The sequence below is a fragment of the Podarcis pityusensis genome (genome assembly GCF_964106645.2).
Source record: "Podarcis pityusensis genome assembly, chromosome: 1".
NCBI classification, from domain to species: Eukaryota; Metazoa; Chordata; class Lepidosauria; order Squamata; family Lacertidae; genus Podarcis; species Podarcis pityusensis.
In genome coordinates this window covers 136,840,761-136,858,262 of record NC_138028.1, presented here as the reverse complement: position 1 = coordinate 136,858,262, position 17,502 = coordinate 136,840,761, and the positions used below count along the sequence as shown (strand labels likewise).

The following is a 17,502-nucleotide window of genomic DNA, read 5'->3' as shown; positions in this document are numbered from 1 at the left end:
TTAAATCAATAATACTTTTATCAAATACTGCACATAAATACTTCTATTAAACACACAATATACTAATACATGAAGATGTATTACATGGAGAATATCTAACTAGAGATGGGACTGACTTTCTTTCTTTCATAAGGAATTATTATTTTGACTGTGCCTTGATAGACTTTTTAATATTGTATTTTTTCATATTTTTAATTATTTTTTCAAATTTATAACAAATAAGACACCCAAATAAAGAAAAAAGAGAACAACATTGTAATACTAAAACAGAAAGCAACAAAAACAAACATATATATACCTAATACTTTAAAGCCTAATTTATATTGCATTGTTAACTGACTTCCTCGAATCCCTCCTTACTGAATTTCATTGAAACACTTTTTAACAGCTTTCCAATATCCTCTTTCTAATCAAATTAACACCTTTAGCTTACAATGTTCTTCTCTTTTCAAATTATCCAAATCCATAGTATTTTACAATAAATTCTTAATCTAGTCCTAGGCCCATTTGGTACTTTCAAATAATTTCTACTTATCGTATTTTACAATATTTAGCTAAATAGTCTTTAAATTTCTTCCACTCTTCTTGGTATTCCTCTTCTTTCTGATCACGGATTCTTCCAGTCAGGTCGGCCAGCTCCAAAAAGTCTAACATTCTTCTACTGTTGGTATTTTTGTGATTTCCAATTTTTGGCCAATAAAAGTCTTGCCGCTGTAGTGGCGTAGAAAAACAATCTAACATCTTTTTGGGGGCAATTCCAGTCCTATTATTCCAAGCAGAAAGGCTTCTGGTTTCTTAATAAATGTATTTTTAAACATTTTTTTTCAACTCATTATAAATCTGTTCCCAGAAGTCTTTCACCTTGGGACACGTCCACCACATATGATAAAAGGTGCCTTCTTTTTCTCTACACTTCCAACATAAATTATCATTCATATGGTATATCTTTGCTAATTTTACTGGGGTTAAATACCATCTATACATCATTTTCATGATGTTTTCTTTTAATACAGTACTTGCAGTAAATTTAACCCCTTTCTTCCACAACCTTTCCCAATCCTCCAACATTATATTGTGTCCAACTTTTAAATATTGTAATGGAAATTCCTTTAAAATATTGCTCACATTTAATTTGTACAAATTTGAATATGTGGCTGACGCCAACAATTAAACACAACAACAGAGGAATGTAACTTCTGCCACCACAGCCTCCCCAACCCAATTCCAAAATTTGGACCCTGTCATGCTCTAGCAGCGAGGAATCTCCACTCACCTGGGGCTCTGGAGGAGCAGCATTTGCTGCATGGTGCAGCTGTGGGTGGTCCTGGGAGGCCACCATCTTCCTGTGTGGCTGGGGAAGGGATGACCACTTGGTACCACCCCACCTCTGGGTGCTGTGCGGGAGTCCCTTCTGAAGTCCATCTGTGTCTGAAAAACAGATTTCAAAGGGGCTCCCTCTTAGTGTCCATCAGCTGATGGGCACAGAGGAGAGCCTTTAAAGAAGCTGGCTTTCAACACTGATCGGTTTATGAGTTCTGAGAGGGAACTCCTTTGAAGTCTGTTTATGCCTGCAAATGGGGAGTCCCTCCCAAGCTCCCTATCTACAGTATGGAGATAATGTTTGTGACCTCTTCCAGAATTGTTTTAAGACTTATAGCAGCATAATATATCTTGTTGGTGTGTGGGGATGTGTGTTAGGGGAGGGGCAGTACCTCTGGTGGGTGACATCTTGTGCTCCTTCTCATATAGTTTGTCCACCTTTGGACCCATCCTGCTCTTAGCTCTCACTTGTGGCTTCTAAAAGCTGTCAGCATGCGACAGTGGCTACACCCTTTGACTGGCTGGCTAAACTAGGTGAGAGTAGCCAATGGGTCTCAAGCCCTCGATGATTTAGGAACTTCCCTTGCATGAGAAGACAGACTCTGGTGGATTGAGTGGACAAGACTTATAATGTGTCCAACAGTCAAGAAGGTGGTTTTTTCATGCTCCGTAGAGGAAACCGAGTGGCAGATAGAGCTTGTCAACCTGGGAAGAACGAAAACTCTGTGCCTTGTGCAATATCTTCACAAGGAGAAAAGGCTAAGAAGTAAAACCTTCACAAATCCAGAGTCCCTAAGATGGTTGGATGGCGCCTTGCACACCTTCTTCCAGTAACTCCTGAAGCCAAGCTGGTGCCACACATACTGCTCTGCTTTCCTTCGGACCACATCAGCAAGGCTGAGAGGGAGGTCTCCTCGTCTGGGCAGCCCAGGATCTCCATATACACTGCCCAGGCTTGTGCCCAGGGAGGTCACTTAGGTGCTGCAATTTGACTACACCCCTGGGGGCACACTCCATTATCTCTCAAGACAGATGGATGACAACAACAAATGTATCTTGTTGATTTGAAAGCACTATTAGTGGTTTCAAATAGTGAAAACTATTTGAAATAGTGAAAGCACTATTATTTTCATACTTTGACATAAACTTTAGGCTCATAGTCAAGAAACATTGCTTACCCTGTCAGTCCTATTGGAGATTTGAAGGCAAGTGAACAAAGTTTTATAATTCCACAAAATGCTACTGTATTCCACCCCCCAGCCCCCGCTCACTCCTTCATGTGCTCCAAACCAATGCTAGAGGATCTCCCAGCCTTCCAGAGCAGATTTAGGGGGCCCAGGGACATGGAAAGTCCCATTGCATGAGCATATCTCAATTTGAACATGCAAAAACTTGGGTGAATTCCGCTCAGTGAAATTAATGAACATCACTAAGTTAGGTCCATTAATTTCACTGGGTCATCTCTGAGTGAAGCTTAGTAGAATACCACCCATGGACTTCATCATATTGACTTGAGCGTGTTACCTGAAATGTTGCCCATGTGTGATCCAGATTTCTTATTTTCAACAGTGGAACAAAACTGGTCACTTCCAGCGGAGATGCAACTGTTCGAATATGGGACTTTGCAAAGGGCGGCTGCATTTTGACCTTGGAAGGTCACAGCTATGCGGCCTGGGACTGCTCCTGGCATTCATGTGGAGATTTTGTGGCTTCTGCCTCTATGGATAAAACTAGCAAAATATGGGACCTGAACAGGTATGTGATAATTTATAATCATTTGTATGTTGAAACAGATTCTAGATGTTGGTGGGGGGGAAGGTTGGCTCAGGAAAATGACAAATGATCTTTTAAAATTTTCAGATGCTTTCAAAAACACCAAAATAATATTGCACTATATTAAACATAATCTGCTCAATATAAATAAAATGAAAAATCATAAAAAATTATGCCACATTCTATGAAGTGTGTGTGTGTGTGCATACCTATTTTATTCAGTATGAAGGCCTATTGGATTCAGTGTCACGATTGTTGCAGATCAGAGATTTGTGTCATGATTACACCCGATTTTTCTGGTTGTAAGTTATTTTTACATCCATGGGGTTTTTAGGATTTCCCTTTATAACAGTTCTGGTAGAGCAGAGCTTTCCAAACTGTGTGTCGCAACACGTTAGTGTGTCTGCAGCAGTGTGTAGGTATGTCTCGCGAACACTCCCTGTGATCCTCCTGGGGCTGGAAAGGGGTTAGTTTAACCTCCAATTTGCTAGTAGAACTGAATTACTGTGTTGCGAAATGATGCATGTCTAAAACGTGTGTCACCAATATGAAAAGTTTGGAAAGCTCTGTGGTAGAGTATGGAATAGGTGGTTTATAGCAAGTGGCAGGAAACCTATGGCTCTCTTGGTGTTGCTGGGTCTAAATTTCTCATCATCCCCGACTATTGACCATAATGGCTGGGACTGATGAAAGTTGTAGTCAAACAATGATCAGAGATTTGTGTCATGATTACACCCGATTTTTAAGAGCTGTTGGACAGTGGAACGGACTCCCTTGCGAGGTTGGAGGCCATCTGTCATGGATGCTTTAGTTGAGATTCCTGCATTGCAGGGAGTTGGACTAGATGACCCTCAGGGTCACTTCCATCTTGTCAATTCTGTGATAATATCATGAGTTCCACAGGTTCCCCATCTCTGGTTCTACAACTTCCAGTTCTTTTTTGTCCATTTCTGAGCTATGTAATGACTTGCACCATCTGGCGATGACAGCGTAATAGTACCAGTCATGTAATTGTACCAACATGATATTTTGGGTTTCTTTATTCTTTGCTGCTGCAATGACCTATGGGATTAGGTCTTAAAAGTACTATTTTGTTTCTTGGTGATTCTTATGGAAATTATGGAAATTACTGGCACATGACACCATGTGTGTTCTTACAGCCAGGAAGAAAGCATCTTCATTTTTTCTTCTAATGGATACTTGACAAAGAGAATTAAGCCATTATCTTGGCCTACAGCAGGCATGTCCAAAGTCCATTTTTGGGGTCTAATCCGGCCCACTGGTCGGTTTAATCTGGCCCCTGTGGCAATTTATTTCCTGGGGTAAAATCCTAAAGAAACCTCAACAACCTCAGGATTTATAAATGCTTTGGTTTTATATCTACTTGTTCTTTCTTGAAAGAGCCCTCAGGGTCAAAGAGTCTTCAATGGAAATTCAGAGTGACTGAATAATAAGAGTAATAAACTTGCATTTTATCATTAAAATAAATTTTGAGCTGCTTGCTGTATTGCATATGCTCTTCATATTTACAAAGAATTTCCTAGCTCGTATTCCTTATGATGCATGTAATCATCCCCACAATTCTTCACAACATAAATTTGATTATGGAATTGGAATATGATCAAGCAATCATTTATCATTTATTTGTAGAGTCATGTATTTGCGTAAATAGGCATAGTTCAGAAGATTGTTTAATGTTTCGGTTTGGTATGTGTTCAGGATTGTGCCGTACAGATTGTACTATATATTGTTATCTGGACAGTGATACGTGATCTGCATTTTTGTGGCCTGCATTTTTGTGTCAGGGCAATGCTGATCAACTAAACAGTTTCTTAGAGACGGCCCAATGCATTTTTGAATATACCCATCTGTACACAGAGTGCATTTGGATGTAAAGTCAAATCATGGTTTATCATTAAAAGCACGAGAGCCACGTACCTTTGTCTTGCTCTGTCTTCTCTCCTCCCCCTTCTGGTGTTGGCACTTTTTATATTTTTTATCAATAGAAACTATATCACAAATCAGGTAACTATTGTGGACAGATGTATTCTTAATTGCCTGTATATGCCTGGCAGAATTGGGGGGGAGGGAATCAGCAATTGTTTAATGGCTGAAATAAAGAGTGCCTGCTGAATCTGTATGGAACTCAGCAAATCAAGTGATGTCCATGGCATGAATCACTGTAGGAGGGATTGCAGTGGATGCCCCAGGCAGAGCTTGAGATAATTGTATGCTGTGGATGTTCCTTGGGCTTCCAGCTAGATCAGTCTAGTAGTATCCTTGAGCTGTGAAGCTGAACTAGGGCGAGCACAACCCCAGTCATAAAAGGCTGAGCATCTTGTTGATCAGTGAAAGCTTTCTTTCACAGGACCTCCATATTATCTGGGTTTATCCTCAGTTTATACGCCTTCATCTATTACTGCTTCCAGACACTGATTCAGTAGCTTTGCCACCTCACCTGAATCTCATGAAAAGGAGAAATAGAGCTGGGTATCATCAGTGTCCTGATGGCATCTCATTCCAGATGTCTAGACAACCTCTTTCATGCATCCTTGGTTTAGGGGTTCAGTGGTTCAGCCTGTTTCCCGGTGTGAGAACGACCGAAAGACATAGGGCATAGTCCATCCACGGTAAGCCCTTGACAGTTCTGTTGATTTCAGTGGTAGTTAAACCTTACATTAACTTTGGCTGGATCCAGCTTTCAGAGGTTTCACACAATATCATCATTTATGTGGCATTGTTCCAAAGGGGTTGGACTTGAATGGATTCTCTGCAATCTATGAAATGGAATTCTATCAGTGGTTTAAGCTAGATTTTAAACTAAATAAATAATGCTTATAATGGTATTTCTTCACTGTGGGGACATGTTTCTTTCTTTTTTTTTTTAATGATATTTATGAAAATTTCAAAGAATACAAGAATTACCCAAAAACAAAAAGTAAAAATACAAGAAAATACAAAATACAGAAAAAAGAATAAAAAAACCCTTAAAAAGAAAAAAGAAAAAGAAAAATAGATCAGTCTTTCCATAACTTACATTCATATCCTTGTTTCCCTAACCTCCTCATACCTCCCTTTTTTGATAGTTAGAGATATTTATTAAAGTTTTTAAGGTATAACAAAGAAATGAAAAATAAAAAGAAACATACAAAATAAAAACAGTTAAAAACACATTAATTTTCCATAGCATATCTTCCTTACACTTATTTCCCCGGACCTCCTCGTACCTCCCTTTTTTGTATTCCAGTTCAGTTTGTTAGTTCAGCAAATCCTTACCATTAAGCTTTTACCCATTTGTAAGCCTTTTTTCGTATCTCTTAAAGCATTACACCTGGAAACCACTTAGTTTCTATCCAACACCCTTCTAAGATTCCTTAATTTTACAATATTTCTGTAAATAGTCTTTAAATTTCTTCCAGTCTTCTTTCACCGACTCTTCTCCCTGGTCTCGGATTCTGCCAGTCATTTCTGCCAATTCCATGTAGTCAATCACCTTCATCTGCCATTCTTCCAGAGTGGGTAGATCTTGTGTCTTCCAATACTTTGCAATGAGTATTCTTGCTGCTGTTGTAGCATATGTGGGGACATGTTTCATTATGTTTGTTTGTACAATAGCTTGCTACTGCAGTATGGGCAATAAAATTAGTTTGCAAATGCAATCAGAAGCCCAGATGGTGGAGAATATAACTTTTTCTGACATAAATTCATTGGGGAAAGTGTCCTAGGTATTGAACCAAGTGTTGCTGAGTTGAGCAGAACTCAACAGGGAATGCTCTTTCTGGTTTCTGCATTATCTTCACCATCGCTCTTGACAGTCCCAATCTGACAGTGTTGGCACTTTCAATTTTCACTTTCTTGTTTTTGTTACTTCATGTCACATGGTACTCAGGGTTCCAGTTCAACTTTCTTTCAGGAAGAAAGCACATTAAATTTCACTAGGGAAGGAGCTGCTTTTCCATTCAGTCTGAGCTGCCAAGCCATCATTTCTTTAGTAGCTCATCAGCAGATGGTTGATTTAAAGATATGTTTTAATTTCGAAAGGGCTGGATCTGATTATCAGAAAGCTCCAAATGCAACCTTATACAGAACATGAGTGGATGCTGAAGAAGGACTGCGGCAATGTAGGACGTACTCTGAGATTTCAGACAAAAGCAATGCAGTCAGATGGACTTGATCATTATGCTTAACCGTAATGGCATTAGCAGGGATCCCACACAGAATTGAGTTGCATGATACAGATTCAGGAGAGATAAAATTGCAACATTGCCAATAAATTCCAACCAGGTTTAAAGCTAATTGCACTCACATGTGATGTCATTTCAAATATTGAAAGAGAAAGCAATATATACAAAGGAAAGGCAGGAGGCTCTAGTGAAACAATGTGATTTCTGTTGAATGGATTTATAAAGTAACTCAGTACAGTATAAAACTATTTCTTGTGATGAAATGAATGCTCTAGAAAAGCAAAGGTTTGTCAGATTACTATTAGGCAACCTTCCAAAGGTGGCACAGAGTAAGTAGGCTAACAAACCTACATAGGGCTTCCATATTAATGATACAATTTTCAATTAGGGAAAAACTCCTCAACTCAGTCTACTTTGAAAATATTTGAGCATACACAACATATACTAGGAATGAGATATTACTCCTTGGGATGTATCTGAAGAACTGTGAATGGGTGGAAAATAGTTGCTAGCACTGTTGCACAGGTGCCTAACAACAGTGATGAAGCAAGCCCACTCTCCTAATTTGCAGCTGAGAGTTGTATAATGACATTATGAAGTTGACAGTTTTACTTCAGTCCCTTTTCTCATGGACTTTCTCTTCTCTAAGGCATGTTACTGTTGTATTTCTATTTTATTTTATTTCTACAGCTGCATTTAGGGATAGTTTGTGAGTATTTATTTGTTTGGTGGCCAAGGCTGTGTTGTGCAATGCAGGAATTTGTTTTCATCACCTAGTTGTTTGTGTTGCATTGGTTTTAACAGCTGAATTATATATTGGATTTTTAATATTTGTAAGTAGTCTGAGACTATTCATTTATTTGCTCATTTATATATATAAATAAATTGCCTTTTTTGGAGCTGTTGCACACTGGGTCATTTTCATTGAGCTGCCCATCACATCTCCAATGTCTCTTCCCTGAACAGGCACTGTGAGTTTGGATCCCATATATATGAAGTTAGGATCCTCTCATCCATAATGTGCTGCATCACTTTACATTTGCTTACATCAAACGGCACATGCCATTTTATTGCCCTTTCACTCGGTTTTGAGAGATCCTTTTAGAGCTTCTTGCAATGACTTTTTTGTTCTTGGCACCTTCAACAACTTGGCCACTGCGCTGCTCACCCTTTAACCCTTTAAAAACGACAGGTTTCCCCCCAAAACCAACCCTGTCCATTTATTTGTACTTTCTTCATCCTAGTCTTTAATCAGTTGCTGATCTATAAGAGGATCTGTCCTCTCATCCCATGACTGCAAACCTTACGTAGGAGACTTTGGTGAAGGACTTAGTGTAGAAAGCATTTTTTGAAAGTCTAAATTCACAGTGACTATTGGATTTGTATGCCTATTAACACTTTCAAAGTACTATAAGATGTTATTGAGCCAGGACTTACACTCGTGGAAGCCATGCCAGTACATCTTCAGCAAGACTTGTGCTTGGTAATTGTATCTTTAATAATGCTTTCCACCACTTTTCTTAGAACATACATTAGGCTAGCTAACTTGTCACTTCCCAGACCTCTCCTGGATCCCTCTTTAAAAAGCAGTGTTGCACTGATCACTTTCCAATTCTCAGGCATGGTGGCCAGTCTTAGAGACAAGTTGCATATGTTTGTTAGAAGATCCGTATTTCACATTTCAGTTCTGTAAGAACTCTCTGGTGGATGCCACTCAGACCCGGTTACTTGGTTACTTGCTTTTTAAAAACTGTCAGTAAGGCCCAGAAATTTGTCTCTTGTCACCACTGTTTGCCTCAATTGATCAGACTCCCTTCTTGAGAAAGTTAGTTCAGGCACTGCAGTCTGCCCTACATCTTCCACAGTGAAGATAAATATAAATAAATCATTCATCTTTGCTGCAGTATCCTCCATTATCAAATATTTGATTCCCTTGTCTAAAAGTCCAGAAGCCTCCTTTTCCTGCTTCTAATGCATTAATAATAATAATAATAATAGTTTAATTACAGTGACAGGGAAGGAGAAGCTTAAGACTACAGAATTCTAGAATTGTTGGTTGGCAGGCCTCTCAAGGGTCATCTAGTCCAGCCTTTCTGTTAGTATCCAGACTTTAGAACACTTGTCTCTGCACTAATCACCAGGCATTGTCATTGTTAGCTTTTGAGTGCTTTTGGGTTGTTTTTTAAGCACATTTTATTTGGCTGAGACAGAGGTAGCCAGAGGCACCCACAAGGTGCTACAGATTTTGTTGAATTACAACTCTCATCAGCCTCAACCAGCATGGCTGTGATGGGAGCTGTACTTCAGCAATGTTGTTGGGTATATTGGCTATCCCTGACGTAAGCTTTTGCAATGATTTGACTGAACTTGGCTTTCTTTTTTTGGTTGTTATCATTCACGGGTGGATTTGCCTGTTTTATTTTTTTTTGTTGTTGTTTGAATTGTTTTTAACTATTTGTTATGAACTGCATTGGAGGCCCATATTTGGGAAAAAGATTGGATGGAAGGTTTAGAATAAGTAATTTAGATGTATGAATTTCTTCTACCCCTAGGCATAGACTGCAGCCATCTATTTCATATGTATAGTGTAGTGTTCCCATCATAGAAAGAATATAGGGGGAGCAATTTGTACATAGCTGCCCACTGAATGAATGGGGAAACTAGACTGATTTTTCCATGGTCATTCACAGACTTGTTGCTCTCTGTCTAGCAACTGGAGCATACAGGCTCTCAGACTGGGAAGCGTGCCATATACCCACTCTAAAGGAGAAGACATCCGCCTTATTTCACCCTCTAAAATTGACAGTGATGTCATATTCAGCAATAACCAGAACCCTGCGAAATGGACATCTCTCACGAATAACCACAGAAAAAAAGCTTTGTGAAAAGGATGGGTGGGAACAGTAATCACCATTTTATTATTCATAAGTGTAACAAAGATTGAAAAGATATAGCTATGCATATTAATAGATCTGCAAACAGTTTGAGGATTGGGTTGCCTGACCATAAATCCAGGGCTGTCATAGTCATTATGGCAAGATTAATTGCAATTATAAATCTCTTCAGAGATGAAGAGACTTATCTGAGAAATGCAAATCAATCTTAGCTTACTCCTGACAAAGACCGTCAGTTATCTTGTTCAGTAGCACATACTGCACACAGTGAATAAAAAGCAAAGTGACATTTTAAAATGTTCAATCTGAGGTTGTTTTGCCTCTAAGTCACACTATTTAGAGTTTAGGAATTCAACAGATCATATTGAGCAGTAAAAATATTGTTTTAATTATCTTTGTTGGTTTATCTCTCAATAGCCATTCTGCCCCTCACCCATGCATCTAATATAATAAAACCATGTCTTAGTTTGCAACCATCAGCTTAAAACAGTTACTAGTTCTAAACCAAATAATTAATTAAACCAGCTCCAGCTCCATGCCTTGTTTCTATCACAATGAAGAATGTAATAAACTGGAAAAAGTTGTCTGGAAGCAGCCACTAAGAAGGCCCTCTCCCATGTCCCTGCCCTCCCAACAGGCCTGTGAGGGTGGTGGGACTGAGAGAAGGACATAGAGAGAGTCTAATTTAGCATAGAGAGAGTCTAATTTAGGAAGACTTCCGGTGGAGCGCGGAACCCGCTACAGGCGAGGGTTTTTTCCGGTGGGAAAGCCCTGGCTTTTTTAGCCGAAAAAGGAGGTTTTTAGGGCGCAAAAACCTCTGGTTGTACCTCTGGAGGGTGTCTAGGGGTTCAGGTTCCCGGCGGTGCCTAAAAAGCTGCCCGTCCGGCCGCCAGGTAGCCTCCGTAAAAAGAGGTGAAGAGTGCGGCGGAACGAGCAGCAGGCGATCGGGCGGCCATAGCAGCGGCTAATAAGCGAAGCCCCGAGCCTGTGGGAGATAGCGCTCCGCTCTCAAAATAAAGAAATTCGGATGCAGAACATCTAAAATTGCTGGAATTGACGAGCAGTAAGAGCAAGGAAGTCTCCGAATTAAAAAGAGAAGAGCTCGAGTTCAGCGGACGTCTGGCTTCATTTAAAGACACAGGTTGTATGCAGAGCCTAAAATGAAAGTAAGTTGCCGCTAGCGGCTACTATTATCGTCTCCCCTGTAACAATTTAACTTTCTCCAGAAGAAAGAAGAGAAGGGAGGACTTTAAAAAGGGGAGCAGAAAATTTTTGCGAATGAAGTGTGATCTCAGCGTCAGTGAAGCAGTGGAAAGACAAAGAGGACTATTCTATTACATCTCTGTGACTCTGTGAGTGCATTTCCACGCTAAGAAAACCTCTGACGCCATATTGGGCTAAGAAGGACTCCTGATGTTATAATAAGTGACTTTATAAGATATTCGGTTTTACCTTTTTTTTTCTTGAAGAAGGTGGTTTTTGGTGGTTTGTTTAACATCTTTTACATCTGTTTTCTATCTTTGTTAGGAACTTTAAATTAGTGAAAATTGGACTTTAAAGAGAACTGTTGGAGTAGGGAAGCCATTTAAGAACTACTCTAAAATTTGGTAAGGTTGGACTCCCTCTAGTGGTTCAAATTAAGCATTATTATTTAAAGTAAGAAACCTCCGTAGGGGTAATCTAAGACTGTGAAAGAAAGAAAAATCGTCTTTAAGAAATCTCTTCAACTCCTAACGGAAAATCCTCCAGGAATTATTTACTATAGAAACCCATTTCTAAGGGACAAATTTGCTTCTAAGGGATAAATAAAATAAATATAGATAATTACAGATAGTTTGGAATTTGGAATGTGGAACTTGAACATATTGGAAATTACAATTTGACTTTATATTCACTATCTTTGTCTTCTGGAGTTTGGACTTTATATTCTCTACATTTGTCCTCTGGAGTACTTTTGGACTACCAATTTAAAGATAATTGTTTTTGGAGCTCTTATAGACCCTCAAATCAGAGACGGTTTAATAAATGTTCTGACTGGATTAGCCCGAACGGGGGCAAGAAGAATACAGATTAACAACTAAGCTTCTTCAACCTGTGGAGGACGAGACAAAATCTAAATATATGATTTTGAAGGCGAACTGTTAAACTGTTAAAAAATCTGTAAATCATAACCCTTCTTTCTTTTAAGTTAGTATTGTCAGTTTTTGATGGACATTTCATTGAAATTTAATGATAATAGTAATTGTTACTAGTTGGGAATTGTCTAGAAACTGTATAGTTTAATTTTTTGATATCTGATATTTGATAGTTGAGGAAATGTCGCATACACAAAAAAAGGGGGTAGAGGGGGGGACCCCAACAGATAGAAGAGCTTCAAAACAGGAAACAGATTTCAGAACAGAAATATTGAAGATGTTTGCAGAAATTAAACAGAGCGAAAAAAATTTGGAGACAAAATTAGAACAGGTTGATAATAAAATTGGGAAAATGGATAAAAAGATTGAGGAGACAGTTAGTGAATTAAAAGGGCAGATTAAAGAGGTCTCAAAGAGAGTGGACGAGGGACTTAAAAAGACAAAACATGAAATGAGAGAGATGAAACGGGAAGAAGAGAAGATGAAAAAGGAGATTGCAGATTTAAACAAAATACAGGAAGAAATAAAAGACTCTATCGCAATGAATGAACTAAAACAGAGAGAAGTGAATTTGAGATTGAGGCAAGTACCGGAAATACAAAATGAAAATATAAAAGAAAGATTGGTAAAAGAAATTGCGCAGTGGATGGAGTTATCGGAGGAAGAAGTGGCAAAAACAGTACAAAATGCATTCAGAATGAAAATAAGATCAAGAACAGTAAAGAAATTCCCAGGTGATTGCTTAATAACATTTAAAGATAGAGAGATGAGGAATCAGATTTTGCAAAGGAATAGAGAGAAGAGATTATATATTGATGGGAATTATATAATTATCTTTAAAGATATTCCAATAAGGTTGTTGAAACGAAGAGAAGCTTATAAACCACTGGTGCAACTGCTTAAGAAAAATAAGATCGATTTTAGATGGGAATTTCCGGAAGGAGTCTCGTTTTTTTATAAAGGGGTAAAAAGAAGATTAACTAGTCCAGAGGAAATTGGAAAATTTACAAGGAGATATAAAGAGCTCCAAGGGGGAGAGGAAGAGGCTAAAGGGGCAGAAGGAGGATTAAACTTAAGGGAGGAATTCGAATTAAGAGAAGAAGAAGAAGAAGAACACGTTGGGAGAGAATCAGAAGAAGAGGAAGAAGACGAAGAAGGAGAAGAGATAGAAAGACTATAAGGTAAAACTCAAATCTAAACAGTGATAAGAAGAATGACGTTAAAACTATGGAACTGGAACGTGAATGGGATGAATGATAAGAAAAAACGGAACAAGATCGAACATATGTTAAAAAAGAAAAATTTAGACATCATATGTTTACAAGAAACGCACGTGATTAAAAAGCACAGGAAAATTTTGATAAATAAAAGGTTAGGGAATGAATTTATATCCTCGAATAAAGAGAAAAAAAGAGGTGTTGTATTATATATTAAAAATAAAATTGAATCTCACCAATTATTTAAGGATGAAGAAGGCAGAATCATAATGGTTCAAATTAAGTGGCAAGGTGAAAAATTGATAATCGTTGGGATCTACTCACCAAACGGGAACAAGACGGAATTCTTCAGATTATTAGAGGAGAAATTATTTGAATACATGGACCAAAAAATCATAATAATGGGGGATATGAACGGTGTGGTTTCAATAGAAATGGACAGATTGAGAAGAACGAAGAATAAAGAAGGGAAATTACCTAAAACATTCTTTTCGATGACAAAGAATTGTAACTTAGTAGATATTTGGAGGCTCAGACATCCTCTAGAGAAGCAATTCACATATCACTCAGAGTCGAACCAATCAATGTCAAGAATAGATCAAATATGGGTATCAAATGAGCTAACTCCAAGAATTCAAAAAATTGAAATACAGGCTAAGGTGATTTCGGACCATAACCCAATAGAAATGGAGCTAAAAGGTTTTGAAGAGCGAACTTTTAGGTGGAGGTTGAATGATAACATATGGGACGACCAAAAGTTCGTCGAAAAAGCACAAAAAAATCTAGATAATTACTTCAGGGATAATATGGATAAAGGGACAAAAACGAGTGTGGTGTGGGATGCAAGTAAGGCAGTGATGAGGGGCCTCTTTATTCAACAGAATGTATGGAAAAGAAACAACAAAGAAAAAAAGACAAAAGAGATCTTAGAACAGATTATGAATAAGGAACAAAAATTGATAAAAAAACCTAACAATGAGAAGATACTACAGGAAATAAAGATTCTCCAAACCCAATTTGCGATGTTAATAAATAAAGAGGTTGAATGGAATATCAAAAGGCTAAGACAAAAAAACTTTGAGTTTGCCAATAAATCAGGAAAATGGTTGGCCTGGCAGGCTAAGAAAAGGAAAGAACAAAATACAATTAATAAAATTGAGGTAAATGGAGAAGAAATAACAGACCCGAAAGAAATTAGGAAAAGATTTTTAGATTTTTACAGACAACTATATAAGAATAAAGAAAAGAATAACAAGAAGAAAATAGAAAGATATTTGAAAGAGAAGATGGTGAGAAAGATCCCAACAGATCAAAGGGAACAACTGAATGCCCCAATATGTAAAGAGGAAGTAGAAGAAGTCATAAAAGAATTAAAAAGAGGGAAAACACCAGGTCCGGATGGACTTACATCTAGCTATTATAAAGAGATGAGAGATACGTTGATGGCCCCGTTGGTAGAAGTAATGAACAACATTTTAAAAGAAAAGGACATTCCAGGAACATGGAAAGAGGCATTTATTACAATAATACCAAAACAAGATTCGGACTTAACCCAAATTAAGAATTATAGACCTATCTCGTTACTGAACACAGATTATAAGATCTTCACAGGAATCCTAGCTAAGAGATTAAAAAAGATATTAGTAAAAATCATACATAAAGACCAAGAAGGTTTCCTACCGGGCAGACAATTAAGGAACAATATAAGAAATATAGTCAATGTTATTGAATATTTGTCCGATAGGTGTGATAAACCAGCAAGCTTAATATTCGTAGATGCAGAGAAAGCCTTCGATAATGTGATCTGGGAATTTATGTTGAAAAATTTGGAGGCTATGGAAGTGGGTCATGAATTTTTTAATGGTATCGAAGCAATCTATACAGAACAGAAAGCTAGGTTGATTATAAATAACATCATCACGGAAGATATTAAAATATCTAAAGGAACAAGGCAGGGTTGTCCGCTTTCGCCATTGCTATTTATAGTGGTCCTGGAAGTTTTATTAAATGCAATAAGACAAAATAAGCAAATCAAAGGGGTGACATTAGGTATAAATGAATATAAAGTTAAGGCCTTCGCGGATGACGTGGTTGTGACTCTGGAAGAACCTATAGAAAGTACAAAAGAAATTTTGGATGAGATGGAACAATTTGGAAAATTAGCAGGATTTAGATTGAATAAGAGGAAGACCAAAATGATAGTTAAAAATATGGACCAAGATAAAATTGAATTATTAAAACAACAAACGGAGATAGAGGTAGTCAAAAAGGTTAAATACTTGGGAATTTGGCTCTCGGATAAGAATATAGATTTATACCAATATAATTATATCCCTATGTGGAAAGGAATAAAGAGGGATTTAGAGGTTTGGAATAGATTGAAACTATCACTATGGGGAAGAATATCAATGGTAAAAATGATGGTGCTTCCTAAGTTGTTATTTTTATTTCAAACTTTACCCATACTAAAAGGTACAAAAATTTTCGGGGAATGGCAAAAGGCGATTTCAAGATATGTCTGGGAAGGAAAGAAGCCTAGAATTAAATTTAAGTTATTGACAGATGCAAAGGAGAGAGGAGGCTTCGCACTACCAGACATGAGATTGTATTATGAGGCAGCATGCCTGTGCTGGTTAAAAGAATGGGTAAAATTGGAAAACAAAGAATTATTAGATTTGGAAGGGTTCAATAACAAATTTGGGTGGCACGCGTACCTATGGTGTGACAAAAAGAGAGTACATAAGGGATTTGGAAATCACATTTTTAGAGGAGCACTAATAGAGGTTTGGGATAGATATAAAAATATACTAGAACCAAAAGTCCCACATTGGTTATCCCCGTTAGAAATAATGTGTGTTAAGAAAACTAACATGAGAGGAAAGTGGGGAACATATGGAGAAATGGTTACCAATGAAGGAGGGAAGTGGAAAATGAAATCATACGACCAAGTTAAAGCATTAACATATGATTGGCTACACTACTTCCAGATAAACGAAATGTTTAAAAAAGAGTTGAAGGAAAGGGGGTATGCAGAAAAAGAATCAACCTTCCAAAAGGAAATAATAAATAACGAATTTAAAAATCTATCAAAGATGTATAAAATAATGTTAGAGTGGCACACGAAAGATGAGGAGGTGAAGTCAGTGATGGTACAGTGGGCAAGGGACTTAGGATATAATATTCAACTGGAGGATTGGGAAAGGTTGTGGAAAGAGAACATAAAATTTACGGCCTGCACGTTATTGAAGGAAAATATGATGAAAATGCTCTACAGATGGTACCTGTCACCTGTAAGATTGGCAAAGATGTATAAGGTAGATAACAAATGCTGGAAATGTAAATGCAAAGAAGGGACATTCTTCCACCAGTGGTGGGAATGTAAGAAAGTAAAAAGCTTCTGGGATGAGATTTATAATGAGATGAAGAAGATGTTAAGGTATACCTTTGTGAAAAGGCCAGAGGCTTTTTTATTAGGTGTTGTAGGGAAGGACATTAGAAGGAAAGATTGCAAACTTTTCCAGTATGCTGTAACAGCTGCCAGAATCGTATTGGCTCAGAGGTGGAAGCAGGAGGAAATTCCAAGGGTAGAAGAGTGGAGAGCAAAATTAATAGAATATGCAGAACTGGACAAATTAACAGGGAAAATCAGATATACTAAAGACCAAAAATTTATAAAGGACTGGGAGAAATTTGTGTGTTATCTGGAAAATAACTATGGTGCAAATACAACGCTGGCGGGTTTTAAAGAGGCTCTGTAAAGAATTTATGAATATTGTTTAATAGAAATAATGAGGGAAGGGAGGTGTAAATGGCAATATGGAAGAATGGAATGTGTACCAAAAGGATAACTATGAAAGAATGTCAGTGACGTTGAAGGAAGTCTAAAACGGATATGATTTGTTGTATAATGGATAAAATGTATAATGAGTTGGAATTCAATAAAATCATAAAAGCAAAAAAAAAAAAAAAAAAAAAAAAG

At 37.6% G+C, this 17,502-nt stretch overlaps 1 protein-coding gene across 1 annotated transcript in view; it reads left to right on the top strand.

Moving 5' to 3' along the window:
• The window catches only part of SPAG16 (sperm associated antigen 16), a 441,575-nt gene that overhangs the window by 201,595 nt on the left and 222,478 nt on the right, over window positions 1–17,502 (top strand). Inside the window, exon 10 of the mRNA XM_081002681.1 lies at window positions 2,890–3,075. Coding sequence (XP_080858807.1) covers window positions 2,890–3,075 — 186 coding nt within the window. The remainder of the gene's footprint in view (window positions 1–2,889; window positions 3,076–17,502) is intronic.